Source organism: Patella vulgata, chromosome 7 (genome assembly GCF_932274485.2).
Source record: "Patella vulgata chromosome 7, xgPatVulg1.2, whole genome shotgun sequence".
NCBI lineage: Eukaryota > Metazoa > Mollusca > Gastropoda > Patellidae > Patella > Patella vulgata.
The window spans coordinates 10,563,715-10,584,529 of record NC_065885.2 but is presented as its reverse complement, the minus strand read 5'-3'; the positions used below and the strand labels follow the sequence as shown (position 1 = coordinate 10,584,529).

General features: G+C 37.8%; 2 protein-coding genes across 2 annotated transcripts; both read right to left on the bottom strand.

Moving 5' to 3' along the window:
• Positions 1-3,466: 3,466 nt before the first annotated feature.
• On the bottom strand, positions 3,467-9,233 carry LOC126828540 (glutathione S-transferase Mu 4). Its single transcript, XM_050558361.2, has 7 exons — positions 9,046-9,233; positions 8,447-8,522; positions 7,776-7,840; positions 7,156-7,237; positions 6,601-6,701; positions 5,072-5,170; positions 3,467-3,992 (listed from the first exon to the last, which is right to left on the bottom strand). The coding sequence occupies exons 1-7, from the start codon at positions 9,082-9,084 to the stop codon at positions 3,798-3,800; spliced, it is 657 nt and encodes a 218-aa protein (XP_050414318.1). The 5' UTR covers positions 9,085-9,233; the 3' UTR covers positions 3,467-3,797.
• Positions 9,234-13,100: 3,867 nt separating this feature from the next.
• LOC126828542 (glutathione S-transferase Mu 4) lies at positions 13,101-18,863 on the bottom strand. The gene is made up of 7 exons (XM_050558363.2): positions 18,745-18,863; positions 18,261-18,336; positions 17,137-17,201; positions 16,535-16,616; positions 15,861-15,961; positions 14,494-14,592; positions 13,101-13,385 (listed from the first exon to the last, which is right to left on the bottom strand). The coding sequence occupies exons 1-7, from the start codon at positions 18,775-18,777 to the stop codon at positions 13,191-13,193; spliced, it is 651 nt and encodes a 216-aa protein (XP_050414320.1). The 5' UTR covers positions 18,778-18,863; the 3' UTR covers positions 13,101-13,190.
• Positions 18,864-20,815: the final 1,952 nt, after the last annotated feature.

The following is a 20,815-nucleotide window of genomic DNA, read 5'->3' as shown; positions in this document are numbered from 1 at the left end:
CTGCTTGAATGACAGCTTAGAGACTATTATAGCTTATAACGGGAAATGATATTTGCAGTTTGACTGTGGAATATGCTGGAATAAATCACTCACACTGGGCTCGATGACATTAGCGTCTGTGTCTATGTTTCAATACTGAGCCATGTATACTATACTTACTATAAATATACTGTTCATATTAGTGCGTTTTTCTTTGTTAAAAAAATGAAATGAAATGGGATTTAACGATTTACTTTTCTGCACCGACTGGGCTAATAAAGACGAGCACACGCCCTGTGGTGTGTTATCATAGTTATGAGAGAATTTTGCCCGGGCAGCAGCGCTACGACATTCTCTTATTTTGAATTCCAACTATAGAGATTTATTTTATGTGCATGTCAACATGTAAACGTGACCTTGGTTTTTGTCCCACCTGAATGACTAGACCCTCTGGCATGCACCACTGACAAGGGAAAACCCCGGGGAAATTGTCAGGAAAGTGGTGTCTATATATATATATTCATTTTATTCTTTTTATGTGAGAGTCTTTAATTGTTTGTTTTCAGGTAATTTATATTATAATTCTCACCTGTTCCCCCTTTATGTCACATGTGTTCCCGGTACTAAAACACGTGACTGTAAGGTAAACTATAACCCGCTATCAACCTGGTCCGTTAAACAAAATTATTTCACACAGTGATAATGCGATTGGCGGTTATATACTTTCCTCTTTACAGATACAACTATATACAATGGCGAATCCTGGTGGGGGCCTTAGGGGCTAGGGCCCCCACCCCCATTACCCCCCCCCCTTAAAAAAATAACAGCATAATCAATTCCTTTATTGTTCAGATCCTGAGAAACGCGTCTAATTTCTGGGGTTTTTTGCTGGTTAGGGTGGTGTAGCAGGTGAAATTGAATGTAATATGTGTCACAATTCCCATTGACACCTCAACTTTTCAAAATTATGAACAAAATATCCTGCATCCGCCATCATATCACGTATAACAAATGAAATGTAATGGGGTTTAACGTCCTACTGCTCCGACTGGGATAATGAAGACGGGCATACGTCATGTAGTGTGCTATGAGGAAAATTTCCCCCGACGGCGGCGTTACTGCCTACTTATATCGAATTCCAACTGCCAAGGGATCTTTTACTACGTGCACGCCAATGTGTACACATGACCTCGGTTTTTTTTACCCTATGCGAACGACTAGAGAGTCGTCCCTTGTCAGACCCTCCGTCCTGCACCACTGACATGCACGGGGAAACCACGCCTGAAAATCCCTATCAACTTTCTTGACCAACACCGGGAGCGACCCCGCGACCTCTAGGCTAGCGAGTCAGCGTCTTACTCTCTTAGCCACCATGAATGTATTATTATACAGAAATGTGAAGGACAGAGATAACGTATATAGCAATCTCATCGTAAATTCATGAATACTAAGATATAGGACTTTTATATTTTAATCTCCTGACCCGGTCGTATCTTTCTTAATAAAAGCGGATCAGGTTATCGTATTTCATGTTTAAACATACATTAAACAAGAGCTAAATCCGTCTATTGCAGGTTTTTCTTTGGGCCTAGTTAAATGTTATATAAATTATTAATTAGATATTTATTAACATGACAAGACCATAATCAACTCTCGATCGGATGGCTTCGATTTTAATTAAAATAGAACGGTTCGGCCGTTTAAAGGGGCATTATGGAAGATTATATAAAGGGCTGACAGTTCTCACTATAATAGTAAAAAGCTAGATAATGTAAAGGGGATATGCTGAAATTTTCAGTCAAATTGATCCACTCTGATCCGAGATATTAGCTTTTGAATTTTAAAACAACATAGACTCGATTATCCAATTTCGTATTTAATCATCCAGTGAAAATCCGACACATAAGATGGCAGCGGGAGTTGATTAAGGTCTTTTTAGATTAATAAATGTCTAATTAACAGTTTATATCACATTTCAGGTCCAAAGAAAGACCTGAACTAGACAGATTTAGCTCTTGCATAATGTATGTCAATGCTAATACGTCATGAAGCGTGCTATGAGAAAATTGTGCCTGGTAAGCGGTGCTACGGCCTACCCTTTTATCGATTCCTACTTCCATTTTACGTGCACGCCATCGTATACACTAAAGACCTCGTTTTATGTCCCATCCGAATGGATAGACACCGTTCCTTGTTAAGAGAGAGAGAGAAATGGTGTTTAACGTCCACTCGACACAACCTAGGTCATTTCGGGACTGAAATATAGTTCAATTGTATATATGGTTCAATTTTATTTTCATAATTCGCTTGCGCGTAGGGGTCTTTAGCAGTGGGAGGAAACCGGAGGACTCGGAGAAAACCCACGAGGCTGGACAGGCGACCCTACTCCTTGTCACGTACAACCGGGGAATCCGTTCCTTGTTAAACCATTCGTCCTGCATCACTGCCAAGGGGAAACAGCGCTGGAAAACCTCAAGGTATTTTCTCGGCCAAAGCCATAATATACACAAGGACAGCATACAGTATAAATTGTAGTATACGAATTGTAACACTTTTATGGCCAGGACATAAACAAGTTAGATATTACATAAACCGACGGAAATGTGTGATATTACATGAACTATAGGTTAATAAACACATTTAAATTGTCAAGTATCTTCTTCATGGTCAGAAATATATCACATCCTCTCTTGTTTATGAATCTGCACCAGCAATGATGAAAAGTATTCTGGAAACCAGATTAGGTATAATAATCCCCGCACGTAAGGTATGGGGCATGTCTATTCAATACTTGGGAATTTGGAACTTTGGCCAGTCTATGACGTAAGCAGCAGTAAGGGTTGGGTCCTATAAAAGAGCTAAACCAGGGCTTGAAAAGTCAGACACCGTTGAGATTTTTTAGACGCCGCATGACTCTTTAGACACCATTAGATACCGTTTGATTCTTAGGAGAGCCATAATGTGAGGTTTCCATAAGGAAATTCGCTTTGAAAGTTTAGTGGGAGTGTGGTAGACTAAGAGACGTGTTATTCTATTTTAGTCTATAGATACTTGTAACCATGTTTCCTGCTTTGACATAAAATGTTGAAAAGAAACTATATTGTATTGTTGTTCATGATTACGTACATAACAAGTGAAGTCCAATAGTTGTCTATAAGTGTGTGATGTGTCATTCTAGCTTCTGTCGTCGACTTGAAAACTACAAGTTTTCAGTGTTTTTCATATAATGATTTGAAGGAGTCCATAGGTTTTTCCAGAGTATTTGTCTTATAAAGTTTTATCTCCGGTTTTTTAGACCAGGACCGAATGTATTTGTATCAAGAATTATGTATCTATAATATAATAAACGTCTGATCCAGCGTTGCGACAGGCTTAATGCATAATTTTTGTGATTTATTGTCGTAGTTGTATATGGGCGAGAATAGACCAAGTGAAGTCCAATAGTTAGTGAAATTCAAGAGTGGAGAATTACAATAATATCCACGCCAGAGTCAAACCTAGACGATCACAGGCTAACAATAGATGTGTAGCAGGGAATGTGTCACACGTCGGATGTGGAATATGATTTGGTGGCACCGCTTTCCATATTCAACCGACGGGCAATGCTACAATAATCATAAAGTTAAATTAATTTGAATAAGAGTTTATTTCATCTGTTTTGACATATTAAATTAAATGTCATCCTTTAATTCTCAGATTTCTTAGGACCTGGGGGGGGGGACGGGTGCATGTCATCAAGGAGTTGACCCTCTGTAACCCCTAACCTCTGCACGCCACTGGTTGTACCTGATAAATTTTACATGAAAGTCTATTCACCATTAGAGAAAATTGGCATAAGGGTTGTGGATTGGATGCTTCATATACATAGGTGTTGTCATGAAAAGTTTATTCCTAGGTAAAGATTCAAATCGACTTAAAAATGCTCTTAATTTGGGAAATTTATCCAAACAAGTCGGCGCCACTTCACGATTCTGATCCAGTAATTCATAGAAAGGAAAATCACAAACCGTGATCTGAAAAATAAAAATAGTTTTGAAAAATCTTTAAAGCAAAATAAATAAGTCATTCTCTAATTTAGACATAGCACTGAAGGGTAGACCGGGACACGGAGTTTTCGCCATAAAGCCAAAGGATACAGGGGAACTAACTGGTGGTAATACTAATAGGGAAGTCATGTTCGTGAAGCAACGACCGCGAGTTTTAAAAAAAACATCTAGCCGTTGCTAAATTAGTCAGCAATTCCCGGACTTACAGGTATGTTATCCCCCTTTACCACTGGCACGTGAATAATAGCGTTGTCCAAATATAGGTCGTGACACAAAGACACTCTAATCAAACTTGGCGACCTCCACGAAACTTTAACATTGAACCAACCTTGAACTTTGCAACGCGATTATCACAGGTAGACATTTTATCTGGAAAGCGCGAGACTTGGTATTCGCGATGCCAGTTTCTATCGAGGAATCTGAGAGGTCCCCAGTTGGGTCAATAGCCAGTGACGAAATATGCAGGGATTACGTGAAGGGCTTAATAAGATGTATTGAGTTAAAAGAGAGAAAGAAATGGGGTTTAACGTCCACTCGACACAAACTAGGTCATTTCGGGACTAACATACGGTTTATTTATTTTTTTATTTCAATAATTCGCTTGCGCGTAGGTGTCTTTAGCAGTGGGAGGAAACCGGAGGACCCGGAGAAAACCCACGAGGTTGGACAGGCGACCCTACTCCTTGTATTGAGTTAAAGCGATATCAAGCCTTCTATTGAAGATGATAGGAACTATGTTACTGAACATGCTTAGGGTTAGGACTAAGGTGCACCAACTTAGGGATCGTGTTTAAAACTTCGGTGTTCAAAACGTCGATAGATGAAACGTCGTATATGGCCACTTCGGACAAGTCAATTAACATAAATTAAACCAGAAGTGGACACTAATCATTTACACAGAATAAATTTAAAAAAAGATTTCTGTGAGAAAAGAATTCCTCAAAGTCAGATTCGTAGTGTGATGTTATATCACGACCCATGTTACACAATCATACAGTATTTAGACTTTATAGATATACGATGGAAAATAAAAACAACACTCTTACATTTTCACCAGCGAACCATGGTTTATCACCAAGATATTTTTCGAATCCAGTCAGGGTTGTGGGAAGATAGTTAGAGAAGTAGTCTCCCTTTAAATTTTCCTGTAACAGATTAAATATGCAAGTGGATGAATACGTACTAACCTGCTTAATATCCAGACCAACAAGCTAGAGAGAGAGATAAAGAGAGAGAGAGAGAACGGGGAGGAGGCGAACTTACTCCTTGAGATCGAAACCACGTCACTCATTGACAGGAAATTTAATCTGAAGCGCATGTGTTAGACCACTTGACCACCTGCCCTCCAGACGAACGATAAAAACCAATCATGTTATAACGAAGTTATCTTAAATGTATTATGTAAGAGCTAACTATACTTATTACACGGTTTTATTTTGGCTTCAAATGTTATATAAATTATTATTTAGACATCTATTCACATGACAAGCCTATAATCAACTCTCTGGACAATCGGGTGACGCGGATGTAAACAGATTAAAATACGATCGCCATTTAATGATTTAATTTAGAAGTGGAGAAACGAGGCCGAGTCTCGATTAACAAGTAATATTGCTGCGATAATAAACAATCTAAGTCAAAGCTTCAAACAGTAATTTGATTGAAATTTTCAATATATTAATTTTAAATTATCTATTTTTGAACTATTATACTAAGAACTGCCAGCTCTTTATCTAAATCTTACATAATGTCTCTTTAATATGATTAGATCTCTTTTAATCCGGGGGATTAGCGCGTGGGTGCGGCATCATAAGGTCTGTCATTGAATTAACTGGCGTGGTTTCGATTCCACGGTTGTACGTGATAAGGAGTAGGGTCACCTGTGCGACCCCGTGGGTTTTCTTCGGGTCCTCCGGTTCCCCACACTGCTAAAGACCCCTACGCACAAGTGAATTATTGAAATAAAATTGAACCATATGTTAGTCCCGAAATGCCCTAGTTTATGTCGAGTGGACGTTAAACACACATAGACTCTCTCTCTCTCTCTCTCTCTCTTTTAAACCGAACAAAATGTATGTCGCAGTGCAGCTGTCCGGGCAAAATTTCCCTCATAGCACACTGTATATGGTGTACATGTTGGTAAAGAACCCATGACCGATGGAATTTGAAATAGGCGTAGGCACAATTTCCCTATTCTTGGCAGGCCTGTTCAAATGGTGCTTGAAATGAGCCATACGCGTGACAAACACTTAACTAGGTAACACAGACAGTGCTTAACTTGAAAGAAAAAAAGAATAAAGATGCATTATGTAAGATTTTGATGTATATCTGGCAGTTCTCGCTATATTAAATAAATGAACAATGTCTCGATATTTATTTTAAATTAAATCATTAACTGCCAATGGTATTTAAATATGCTGAAAATGAAAACCATCCGAAATTCTAGAGAGTTGATTATGAGTCTGACATGTAAATAAATGACTAATTAATGATTTATATAACATTTGGTGCCAAACGAAAGATCTGAAACAGGCAGATTTTGCTCTTGAATAATGCATCTTTAATGAAAACTTACATAGTCTGGATTGTATGAAACATAAACTGACATATTTCTGAAGTCCATGGCCGTTTCTACCATCATATCACACGTAATCTTTTCTTTAAGGGTTGAACCCACTAGAGAATAAAAAATATATACTTATAAAATAATACACGTCAAGATAAAACTGATATACAGAGAGAACTGGGGTTTAACGTCCATTGAACTAACAAATTGAAGTTTATTATCTTTTTATTAAATACAGAGATTTGGTGATGCTCGCGGCCAACTCCTTAATTGTATAGCCCCGACCCCAACCCCAACCCACCCCATCCCCTCCCAAGGCTTAGGTATAGAGCCAACCCTGCCCTTGCTTATCAAAACACGAATCCCCATTCACACTGGCTTTTCCGACTGTATACGACATCTTGTACATCAAAGTCTAAATCGACCTGCTTCTTTGAAATCGATGCTCGGGTACGTCGCCCCCTCTGCCCCCATACACACCGCTGCCATTGTTACTTACTACACAAATTGCTTGTTACTTACACAAATTCCTTGTATACTTACATAAGCTGCTTGTATACTTACACAAATTATATTTATGTCCCAGATATCTAATTATAGTATTACTCTGAGTTATTCTTACATCATCATCAATATAGTAGGGAAGCTGAAAAGATAAATTCAACAATTTTGTTTTTTTGGGTTGACACGATAATACACAGGCGGCGAAAAAACACACATTCAAACGGACCGGAATTACCTGAATGTAGCGAGGTATACCGATTGCATCAGCCTATTTAAATAACAGAAGAGCCTGTGTTAGTCTGTTTAAGTAACAGAAGGGCTTGTATTAGTCTGTATAAGTTACATAAGGGCTTGTATTGTCTTATCATATTTTCAAATTTTATCATTGCTTGATAATGACTAGAGAAGCCTAGTCGAAACGTCGCTCAGTCATAAGCAGTAATTGTATTCCATAGAATTGTGACCTGTATGGTCTGTTGAAGTAACAGAGGGATTTCTATTGGTTTCTTTAAGTATACAGGCCTGTTTAAGTAATAGAAGGGCCTGTATAAGCCTATTTATATGACATATTCAAGCTCTAATATATTTATATGAAACCCAGAAGAACTCGAATTGGCGGGCGTAGTTAATTTCTAAAGAGATCAGCGAATATTGAATATGCTACCATCTCTTAAACTTACATTAGGAAAATCTAAACCTAGATTGTTCTCTACTTTTTTCCAGTCTTCCCGGCTGTATTCTGGTGCTGAAAACAAAACAAAAAAATACTGTTTAATTGTTCCTCGAATCAAGATGCAAAGAGAGGGGACGCAGCCGGTACATGAAGCCCCATTGGAGCTCATACAATTATCTGTTTAACTTTTTTTTACTTCGGCATAACCGGTATTGGTGCAACAATGCCCACGATCCAACCCCCAATACTCTAGCTATGCATGTGGAGCAAAGTTAGACACCCTAATTTTTGCATAGTTCTTGCACATTCGTTTGTCTGGAATAAGTGAAAATCCGATATTAAATCAATAAGTGGCATTCCTAAATGAAACCAATTAATGTCATTCCGCTGTGAAATCAATTGGTGACATCCCGATATTCAATCCATGGTTCATTTCGATATGAAACTAATTAGTGACCTTCCGATATTAAAATCCAATACTAACAAAATCAGTGACATGCCGATATTCAATCAATTGCTGACATGCCGATATTCAATCAATTGCTGACATTCTGATATGTAACCAATTAATGACATTCCACTATGAAATCAAATGCTGACATTCCGACACTAAATCAATTAGTGACATTCCGATATGAAATAAATTAGTGACATTTTGACGACATTACCTAAACTTACCGGGACCGATTACATACAGTTGATCCGTGAAGTCTTCATCAACATAATGTAGTAAAAATCTAATTGGCTGAGCTAGCTGCAAAATGAATATCATTAACGGTGTCGTAAAAAACAAAGTGTTCTTTTTTATATGAAATGAAATGAAATGTGGTTTAACGTCCTACTGTTCTGCTCCGACTCGGCTAATCAAGACGGGCATACGCCATACAGTGTGCCATGAAAGACGTTTGCCCCGCCAGCGGCATGCATACGGTCTACTCTTATTTTGAATTTCAACTGTCAATGGATCATTTACGTGTACGCCAATGTGTATATGGGACCTCGGTTTTTCGTCCCAACCGCACGGAATTATCAGTGAGCTGTAATTCGACCATGTATCTGTTATCGCTCGTTCCTTCAGTCAGTTATATATAAGGATAACTCGTGTCTTCCATTTTTTGCGTCACTTCCCGTTTCTTCAAATCTTCTTTACGCATCTACCGTAGCAATGATCTCTGTGTTAAAATTATATTTGAAATGTGTTTAACCATGCGTTCTGTCACATATGTGATAATGGCTGACACTAACATTGTCCTTTAAAATACGAATGTTTCTCTTACCCCTCTTACGTTCCAATAACCCAGTGTAGATCTAGGCATTTTAAATTCAGTTTATAAGAAAACTGGAGAAAGTGCGAGTTTATGTCAACACACCTGCCATACAGGCCCCTCTCTATTATATGTCGTTTTGGGGAAAGGAGGACAAAGTACTTCAATGTAGAGTGATCTCAAATGTGTCCACAACGATGTCAAAGATTGACCTAATTTTGATAGGTGGCGTTGATGTTATAGTCTACGGATAGCTTATCAAACATAAAAGTACAAACGTATACAATGCTCAAGTTTTATTTTAATATAATTTATTTTTACTAAGTCATATTATTTCATTATGTATTATTTAATCAATGAATTATTTAATTAAAACGTTAATACTGAAAACTAATTAATATGTCACAGATTTCACGCGTGCCTGCATACTGCACACATCGATCCACCCCAGTGATTACGTTTCTAGAGTAAGGAAAGATTTGTAATATAAGAATCTTCAATGAAAAAAATGGAATTAAACAGTTAGAAGGTTTAATGGATCCATGTGATTTAAAGCGTCGACACATGGATCCAAAATTTTCACAATCTACAACAGAATACAATAATAATAAATAATAATAATAATAGCTTTATTTCCAATCAAGGGTCCACAGGGGACATGGTACAGAGCAAACAAAGAGAGAAAACCCAAATGACAGTCAAGTAAGAAAATATAATAGTATACATAGCTCCCAACAGGGGAGATACACATATAAGTACCTTATGCACTAAGGCTTCATGCCGAAAAAAAAGGGCTCATGAGAACATTATTATTAATCATGAAAGGGAGATAAATCCACTTAACTCTTAATGTTACAGATCAAATGAGGTCAAATGAATAGAGACGTCTTTAATATATACTAAATATTCGTATCATCCCAAATCGACAATAAATCAGTGAGAAAAAGGAAAATCTAAGTAATGGCAATCTAATTAACATAAAATTTACGACATAATGGATTCTTCAATGTTTTGATGGTGATCATGAAGAAAATAGGCCTACATCTGTTCTCAGGAATCCGATAAGATTTTCAAAAAAAAGATCAGTAGAATTATAGATTGTTATTCCACAAAGTCGAAAGGTATGTTAGATTTTTCATTCAGTCAAGTTAGAGCGATCAGTTTATTGCCGTACTTTGAGCTCCAAACCCGATAGAAATGAAGGCGGAAGTGGCCATAATAGTTTTAGAGATCCTGCGTCGCGACAAACGGGGCCGATTTGTCTAGCTGTAGGGTGTAGACAGGCAGCCTAAGTTTGGGATGGCGTGCCTGCGCATCCACACTGATCAGCAGAGAATATTCGCTAGACCGCTACAATCACTGACAGGTTAATTACCACACAATATTAACTTTTTTCCTTCTGCAAATTAAATTCTAAAACATTTTTTGAAGCATTGGAAAAATTAGTAAAGGTGTTTGAAGTATACCTGGATAAGAAATACTTTTCCTATTTAGCGTAATTAATGGGTATATAATATGAGTAAAAGGCATCATTGTGCCGCACCTTGTTACGTTACTACGTCTTATGTGAACAATGTATGCGCCATCGAGCCAATGATCGACGTATGACGTGACGTCACATGTAGAAGGCATTTGATCTTATAAAGGACAGTCACCTTACACCGGGTTATAAGAAGGATTTCGCAATGCCTCTTCGAAACAGATTTCCAGTGATCATATGGACACAGCTCACCAAATATTCCTGCGCCCAATGTAGGGCGAAAGTTAATTTTAGTCCTCTTTTTTTTTCGTTTTTTCCTTTTTTTGCATTGCGATTTTTGTTGACTTTTTGGTGTTTGAAAACACATTTTCTGCCAAGTTTTGGTGAATATTCATGATTTTGAGGCGGAAGGATTTATAAATAGTTAAAGAAGTTGGTTAATTTGAAATGTTGATATGAAAATTGCATGTATACTTGTCTCTACAGCTTGTGTATCTCAAGTTTTTCATGATGAACATCATACATGCTAAGAGACGAGAATTAGCATTAAAGTCAATGGGGAAATCACTGGTGATCTGTGGCCATGTTTATCATTAACTCAAATGTTAATGTATGTATCAGCATTTTCTGTTAATTAACTTCTGTTATGATATAGATATTTACCTTAGGAAATAACCTGATAAGATTTTAGCGCTAGACGATAATAAAGTGTGAATAAAGAGTGTTTGGTGGCCGAGTTTCAAAAGAACAATCGAACTATTGGATATGCACAATACTAGATCTTTGTTCGATCTGAGAAATATCTTTCTCAAGGGTTAGGGTTAGGGTTCGGGTTAGGTTTATAAATTACATGTCAAACGTACAAATTGAAGCTGTAAGAACGGTGGATTGTGGCTAAAACTATTCTAAGGGGTTAGGGTTAGAACTGTGGGTATAAACAGGGAAAGATATTTCTCAGATCGAACAAAGATCTAGCACCGTGCTGGGAATATCCAGGGATCAAATTCCGACGTGATCGAGCCAAGAAAACCTTTATTCGTCTGAGGTAGTGCCCAAGTTTCTGATATGTCGCTGGGATGAAACAAAATTCTGAGGTCCCCAAAACACACTGGCATTGTACATTAGAGATCCCGTAGTCGAGGAAGAGTACGCTGAAACACCACTGTCCAGACATATTCCTCAAGTCATGTCAAACGGAGACGGCATATTCTTACCTGGAGAGCATGCGCAATAAATACTATCAGTGTAGACTGGAATAACCAGACGCTAGAGATTGCCATTCGATTAAGACTTCTGACGTATTTCGCCGAACATAACTGATTTGAAATCAGAGCAAAAAGGGAAATGATTGAATGTAAATCCGTTTATATACATTCATATTACATTATTATATGTGTCAATTTCTAGGTCCCAAATATTAGCGATTTAGCTCCTTTAAGCTCCACTCCAGTCTTGACGATTCTTATTCTTGCGTAATAGGCACAGAATCCAAACACGCACAAGTAAAATAACTACATACATGTATGCATTTGTATGTAGATCGTTGTCATTGCGAGCAGACATAGACACACACAATCTAAACACGAAAGCAAATATAATTACATTTGCATTTGAATAATTGTGAACACATAATAAAACCAGTATTGCCATGTTAAAGCATTATTTATTGAAAATTAAACATTTGTCCAGATTTGATGTTTACAAACACGATTAGACTATGATAATAGTTATTATAATAAAGGGTTTAACAGAATGTTTTAACGGGTTATTGTGAATCATTTTAATCACGATTTCCTCCACAGATAATTACTGATGTTAACAAATCAATCAGAACAGGATAACCCAACAATGTGAGGGTGTAGGGGCATCTGTGTAGATGTGACCAGAGTCTGGGAGATGGAAAGAGAGATGGTCCAATTCTATTTCAATAATTCGATTGCGCGTAGTGGTCTTTAGCAGTGTGAAGAAACCGGAGAACCCGGAAAGAACCCACGAGGTTGGACAGGCGACCTTAATCCATCCCACGCACAAGCGCAGAATCCAAACCACGCCACTGGACTCAATGACAGACCGTATGGTCTCATGCGCACGCGTTAAACCACTAGACCACCCAACCTTCCTCGAACGGAATGGTAGTTCTGCATATTAACATATACTTGGGGAAACTGTGTAAGAATTTGTAATTGTATAGTACTATAAGATTATACAAAAAATATAGTTTGTTATCAAAATGATACTTGGCCAGACCATCTGTGTAAGAGTCTGTAATTCCATTGCAAAACGATTACACAAACAAGCAATTTTGTTACCAACCACAATTGGACAGACTCTGTCTGTATAATAATAATAATAATGAACATTTATAAAGGGCCAACATCCATCTAGATTAGCTGCACTGATGCGCTTTTACAATATTCACAATAGCTGAAAAAATAAGATGTCACATTGGTATAAAGTTTAAAGATCATACTGGAGAATCACGAAAAAAAAAAATGATTCTGGGTTTGATTATACAGAATCGAAACATTTACCGCTAGTTTGGTTTGCTTCTAAATATGATAATGCAATAATTATAAATTCGTTGAACAAAGGCCATGATATTTTCTACTGTAGTCATACCTTTTCCTACTAATGATTCTAAGCATTACAATTTGATCAATATGAAATATATTTATCATTAGCGAAAGTTGGCATTTTTATTGTGAATTGGATGCTTCATATACATGGGTGTTGTCATGAATAGTTTATTCCTAGGTAAAGATTCAAATCGACTTAAAAATGCTCTTAATTTGGGGTATTTATCCAAACAAGTCGGCGCCACTAGACGATGTTGATCCAGTAATTCATATAACGGAAAATCACAAACGGTGATCTGAAATAAATAGAACAGAAACATGAAATAAAACATAACACAGACCCTTCATTTAAAGATACATCATGGAAGATAAGATAAAGATCAGATGGCAGTTCTCACTATAATAGTTAAAAACCAGATAATGTAAAGAGAATTTGCTGAAAAATTTTAGTCAAATTGATCCACTCTGAACCGAGAATTTAGCGATTGAATTTTAAGCCTAGCCCCGATCATCATTACTAAAGTCGGTACGATAAAAACATAGTCTCGATTATCCATTTTTTTTATATAATCATCAATGAGCGTTGAGCAGCAGATTGGGTTCTAATCCAGTAAATATCGTAGGCTAGCTATGACATCGAAGATGATTTAAAACTGCCGGCGATCGTTAAACCAGTTTAACTTTGTCGTTCGAACGTAAACATTTAACAGTTTAGACACCCAGCTTGCTACCAGTCGTCAAGGAGGCATTTTGCAGCTGGCTGAACTAGTGCAGGAAGGAGGACCTGATACGAGACAAGGTCTAGTCGTTCGGATCGGATGAAAACACCGAGGTACCGTGTATACATTGGAGAGCACGTAAAAGAACCTTTGATAGTTGGAATTCAATATCTTAATTGTTATCCTGATAAAATTTCCCTCCTAGCACACTGTATGGCGTATGCCCGTCTTCACAAGTTCGGTTGGATCTGCAAAAAGGGACGTTAAATCCCATATCATTCATTCATTTAAAAACGGGTTGTTGGGTGGCCGAATGGTTTAACGCGTGCGCGTTGGATCATAAGGTCTGTCATTGAGTCAAGTGGCATGGTGTGGGGTGGTCTGTCCAGCTTCGTGAGTTTTCGCCCGGTTCTCTGATTTACTCCCATTGCTAAAGACCTCTACGCGTAAGTGAATTATTCAAATAAAATTGAACTTTATGTTAGTCCCGAAATGACATAATTTGTGTTGAGTGGACGTTAAACCCCATACACTCTCTCTCTCTCTCTCTCTCTCTCTCTCTCTCTCTCTCTTTAACGTATTCTGCCCGGTAAAATATTCACATCAAATTGTGGACAGACTGACTGACCGATTGACGTTGGACACATTCACATTTAATTCTTAACGTGTGACGTATAAAACTTACATTTTCACCAGCAAACCATGGTTTATCACCAAGATATTTTTCGAATCCAGCCAGGGTTGCGGGAAGATAGTTAGAGAAGTAGTCTCCCTTTACATTTTCCTGTAACAGATAAATCAGTGACGAATACAGTATCTTTACAAATGTGATGAATTGTAAATTAATTCTGTTTGGTTATTTATCCACAGTTTCACATGAACTGATTTGGGGACACTGTGGTAAAAATTAAAGAAATAGATTGACAGTTATGGACCCGTAAGACCGGGATGGCGACCAGAAAATGCACAAGGTCGCCGGCAAACGTGAACACAACACGAGATAATGTCACAAAAAATTACAAACTTGAAAAAAGCCGCGTTCTCATAGCTTTCCAGGTCAGATCGCAGAACCTTGGCGTTTGTTTTAAACATGCTCAAAACAATTAACGCCGTGACTCGGCGATCATTTGCGACCATGGAGACCCCAGCACGATATTTGGGGTTTATGGGGCTCTGACTGGGGTATTAGAGATTGATTTAATATCTTTGATCGTCATTTACATCCACTCATGTGTACATTGATTTATGCAATCTAAATAAAATATAGATCTATATTTCGTTTCGTTTTTTATACTTTCGATGGGCCACAATGTAGATCTAACAAGTTATAGTGGGAGCTCACGTTCTATGACGTCAGGTACCAAGCAAGCGACATTTGACCCGATTACGTCTGTCATTCGATTAACCAATTAGCGACCGCCATGTATTTTTTTATCTACTTTTGCTTTGTTTTGATTTCTATTACCGCTAATGTCTACCCACAGTTCCGCGCAAACAAGGTCAAACGCTCGATTCGACAGACCATTTGATTGGCTGATCCCTCATTTCAAGCAGAACACGAGTTAAATAACAACGCTTCCAGATTCAAGTGTAGTAAAGACAATTAAAATCGAAATTTTGAACTATAAAAACGAAACGAAATTGGATCTGTGTTTTAATCAGATTGAGATTTATGCATATGATGCCGAACATTACAAAGTTCTCAATTCATCATATCTTTCTAAATACCGAACGGCAATGGATCATTTTGATATTCCGATAAGAGATTCAAAATCACTCCAATGACGATCGGCGACTTTAAATACATTGTAACCACGCAAAATCGGGACTAGTAGCTATCCGAATATGCGATAGCTTTATGACCTAGATAATTTTATCCTGAATTGCTAATCACCGCGGGGACACGGGACTCAACCTATCATAACCGGAATCAGCCGATCATGCCGGAATCAGCCGATCATGACCGGAATCACTTGACGAATCTTACCGGAAATTGCGGGGTTGTTTTAGTCATACACATTTGGAAATATCGGTGACTGAATAGAAACTTACATAATCAGGATTGTAGGACACATAAACAGACCTATTTCTTAAATCCATGCCATTCTCTAGCATCATATCACAGGCAACCTTTTCTTTTATTGTTGTACCCACTACAAAATAAAAAAATACACTATTTACTGGTTCATTTAGGCTTCATTAATTCTTTTTTTAAAGAAAATAAACATCAACGGAAGGACGTTACAATATGAGATATCACAAACGCAGGCGAATGTCCATCGGCAAGATGAAGATATTAAATTAAATTTTTTAAAATGTCCTACTGTTCTGCACCGACTGGGCTAATGAAGACGGATCGAGAAAAGGAAGCTTTACCAAAACAATTTACGTTACCATTCCAAAATGTGTCCCCTGCTTTAGATAATTCTCTATATTCTTTATAATTGCTTGTTACTTAGACAATTGCTTGTTACTTAGACAATTGCTTGTTACTTAGACAATTGCTTGTTACTTAGACAATTGCTTGTTACTTAGACAATTGCTTGTTACTTACACAATTGCTTGTTACTTACACAAATTTACACAAATTGCTTGTTACTTAGTCAAATTGCTTGTTACTTACACAAATTTGAACAAATTGCTTGTAAGTTACACAAATTTAAACAAATTGCTTGTTATACTTACAAAAATTGCTTGTTACTCACACAAATTGCTTGTATACTTACACAAATTATATTTATGTCCCAGATATCTAATTATAGTATTACTCTGAGTTATTCTTACATCATCATCAATATAGTAGGGAAGCTAAAAAGATAAATTCAACAATCTAGTTTTCTGTTTTTATTTAAGCCATTGAAGTGATAATAAACAGGCTGAGCAAAAACAAATACATTCAAACGAGCGGACAATTACCGGAATTCATCAAGGAATATCGATTGTACCAGCCTATTTAAATAACAGAAGGGGCTGTTTTAGTACCAAATTGACCTGTGTAGACGTATTCAAATAACAGAAAGGCTTGTATAAGTCTGTTTGTGAAACGGAAAGGCATGTATAAGTCTGTTTATGTAACGGAAAGGCCTGTATAAGTCTGTTTATGTAACGGAAAGTCCTGTATAAGTCTGTTTAAGTAACAGAGGAGTCTGTTTTAGTCTGTTTAAGTAACAGAGGGATCTGTATTAGTCTGTTTAAGTTACAGAAGGGTTTGTATAAGCCTATTTAAATGCTAGAATGACATGTATAAGCCTATTTAAATGACAAAAAGGACCGTGCATGGGCCTGTTTTAATGAGATGAATGGGGTGATAATATTTCTGAAAACTTACATTAGGAAAATCTAAACCCAATTTGTCCTTTACGCTTGTCCATTCTTCCTTACTGAAACCTGGTGCTAGAAGCAGAAAATACGTTTTAAAGATTTCACCCATCACAAGCTATATTCACCTGGAGTCTACGTCAACTGGGGCGATCATTGAGTTAGCCCCCCCCCCCCCCATCCCCACCCACGACAGTAACATTGTTTTCGTTGGTAAATACTTGTTTCAACTTTTTTCCAATGCAGTAGAACAAAAAAAAAGTGCCACAGGGCATAAGCTTTCTGGAACACCCGATACCACTTCACACATTTGACAAAATGTTGCTGTATCTTTGTATACATATTAAATGGTGACACACCTGTGAGCGCAGATAAGGTGGGCCCAAGGGCTGAAACAGACACCTCACTATCGGGCTCTTTTTGCAAACCAGGTTATCTGATCGCAGAACAGTCTGACAAATCTGTACCTGGCTTTTACGCCCAAACGGTGTTAGATCAATCCGATTCTGGAGTCTGGAGTCGAAGTGGCTCTGTGAGTAAGACAGTGGCTCGCTAAACTTGAGATCCCAGTGTTGGCCGAGAAAGTTCATCAAGGTTTACCGACATGGTACCCCCTGACAGCGTATAGTCGGAAGAAACTCGATTTAAATAGTAGGGCTGTCCGGGCAACATTTCCCTCATAGTACACTGCATGGTGTATGAACGTCCTCTCGACATAAATTAGGTCGTATGATCGAACTCGCAAGTGTTAACCATTCGCCCCCCCCCACCTCCCCTCAATTGGTTAGCGCGAGAGAGAGAAATAAGGATTAACGTCCACTCGACACAAACTAGGTCATTTCGAGACTAACACGTGGCCCAATTTTATTTCAATAATTCGCTTGCGCGTAGAGGTCTTTAGCAGTGGGAGGAAACCGGAGGACCCAGAGAAAACCCAAGAGGTTGGACGGGCGATCCTACTCCTTGTCACGTACAATTGGGGAATCGAAACCACGCCAGTTGACTCAATGACAGACCTTATGATACAGCGCGCACGTCCTAACCATTCGGCCATCCAACCCTCCTTCAATTGGTTAGCGAGCCAGCGCCTAAATCACTGAGCCACCGTGTAATCCATGTTAATTTAATACTCACCATCACCCAATTCATATAGCCGATCCGTGAATTCTTCACCCACATAATGTAGTAGAAATCTGATAGGTTGAGCTAGCTACAAAAGGCAAAAATGTTTATAAAATTCAACAAATCTCTTTCCTACTTTGTCATTAAAAACAAATTGTTCGTTTTAATGTTGAACTTTTATGGGCAGACCATGACAAAAAACCCATGTACGCATTGGCTGCGTGTAAAATAACCACTGAGAGGAGTTGGAATTCGTAAGTAGTGGCGCCACTGTCCGGGCAAAATCATAGTGCACGTATAGGGGTCCTTGACAGTTGGAATTCAGTTGCTTTCCTGGCAAAATTTCCCTTCATTAACCCAGTCGGAGCAGAGCAGTAGGACGTTAAACCCCATTTCTTTGATCCAGTCGATATAGAAAAGTAATACGTTAAATCTAATTTCATTTCATTCCCGTGAAGAATAACTACATATATGTTGATAGAAATATTTATCTTACCCCTCGTATATTCCAATAACCCAATGTAGACATTTTACTGCAGTTTTTCGATTCAATTAAGAATTTGAGAGAGACAATACGTGTATCAAACAATTTTCACTGACAATATCTTAAAAGTGTGATCATATATATATAGTGTATGTGATATACAAGGGGAATGGTTATTGCGACCTAGAGAGATCTATTCAGTGTCTCATCACAAGATGTTTACGGGTATCGGTGGCGGACCCCCATTTATGGGTCTCTGGAACTTATCAGATCACCACACATTTACTTTGTTTCGGGACATTTCGAGGTGTTTGTTTTTTTTGAAGTTAACCACCACATCTCAGATTTTTTTATTAAAATTACAATACATGTATTGGATTATCTTTCTTACATAATCAAATTAGTTGAATAAAAAAAAATGCCTGTGCTTTATAGTTTTCTAGTTATGGAGGATGAAAAATAGGGAAATATGATATGCATGCATGCTGCATCATAGGATGATAAAATTAAACATAGTGTTTTATTTAAGATGGTACAATTTACAAGAATTATTTTTGCTGTGTTTTTAGAAACATAATATTCACATATACTTATAGGCTTTGTCTGTTTTTCAATCTTTTCCCAATGGAATAGAATATTGTTTAAAACTATACCTATTCAAGCACAGTTTCTTTGTGCTGTCATTTTCTTGAGACAATATGCATAAAGTAGGCCTATTTAACTCATTGTAGGCCTAAGACCTGATTCTACCTGGGATATTACCAGTAGATGTTGGTCCCTATTATGTGTATAGACCTAATTACTTTAATCCAAATAAAATGGGGTTTAACGTCCTGCAGCTCTGCTCCGACTGGGCTAATGAAGACGGGCATACGTCATACAGTGTGATATGAGGGAAATTTTGCCCGGACAGCTGCGCAACGGCCTACTCTTATATGGAATTCCAACTGCAAAGGGATTTTTTACGTGCACGCCAATGTGCACACGGGACGTTATCCATTGCCAGGCCTCAGTCCTGCACCACTGACAAAGGGGGACCACGCTGGAAAATCCCAATGAACTTCCTCGGTTTCTCGGTGGACAAAGGTCACTTGTGAGACCCATCCGCGATTAGGGCCCTGAAACTTAAGCTGCCGTTCATTTAACAATAGATCCGCCACCCGCCACTGACTCGAACTTCTCAAGGCTGTTTACCCACTTAACAACATAGATATTTATGTCGAAATATCTGCAGATAAAACTATATGCAAGGTAATATTTGTTTGTTAAAAGATAACGCATTACATGACTGTCATTGCAAAGTTTAGTGTTTAAAATCGTAAATGATAAATATGCATGACTCATCACGTTCAAACATTTTACATAACAACTGCCTCTTTAAAGATTTAAATGATGTCATAATCTACACTATCTCGTGCTTTAAATGACGTCATAATAACTATTATCTCATGCTGACTCAGCAGAAGTAAAAGTTGAACAAGTTTGTATCTGTACATCTACCAGGTCGAGCGCACGTAAACTCGGTGGGGTAGCTTGAAAGGTGACTTTATGGTTAGTGCTCAATTTTTCGTCACAGTTCACGAGATGTAAAAAGGACTAGCGCTAATCCCAACCCTAACCCTAACCCTAACCCTGGACCAGCCATTGTATATAATGTATTGTATGTATTTTTGACAAAACTAGGAAATATCACGAACTAATTTTTCATCATCCTAGGTCAGTGCTTATGTGGAGACTTAACTTCTCCCCCAAATTCTTAAACCTAACCCTGAACTTCTCCTCCAAATTCTTAAACCTAACCTAACCTTATTTACATCTCAGCGACCTTGAAAAAAATTGAGCTGGCCTTAACTTTTAGATTTAGCCGTGTCTTTATCCGAGGATAAATAGCCATAGTAAGGATCTACAGTAACAATGTAGCATTAATAACCACATTAAAGAAGCTGAATCGCTATTCTGTACCACCTAGAAATGCTCACAAATGGCTCGCAACGCACATAATAATGTAATATGAATGTATATAAACTGATTTACACTCAATGGTTTCTGTTTTTACTGTAATTTCTAATCAGTTGTGTTCGGC

Excerpts from the sequence above, each read along its gene's own strand:
- LOC126828540 (XM_050558361.2), bottom strand. The coding sequence starts at position 9,084 with ATGCCTAGATCTACACTGGGTTATTGGAACGTAAGAGGG. Across the intron at positions 5,171-6,600 it reads TTTCATACAATCCAGACTAT|GAAAATTTAAAGGGAGACTA; the intron begins GTAAGTTTTCAT and ends AATCTGTTACAG. Across the intron at positions 3,993-5,071 it reads CATGGTTCGCTGGTGAAAAT|ATCACGGTTTGTGATTTTCC; the intron begins GTAAGAGTGTTG and ends TTTATTTTTCAG.
- LOC126828542 (XM_050558363.2), bottom strand. The coding sequence starts at position 18,777 with ATGTCTACATTGGGTTATTGGAATATACGAGGG. Across the intron at positions 18,337-18,744 it reads GTTATTGGAATATACGAGGG|CTAGCTCAACCTATCAGATT; the intron begins GTAAGATAAATA and ends TGCCTTTTGTAG. Across the intron at positions 13,386-14,493 it reads CATGGTTTGCTGGTGAAAAT|ATCACCGTTTGTGATTTTCC; the intron begins GTAAGTTTTATA and ends TATTTATTTCAG.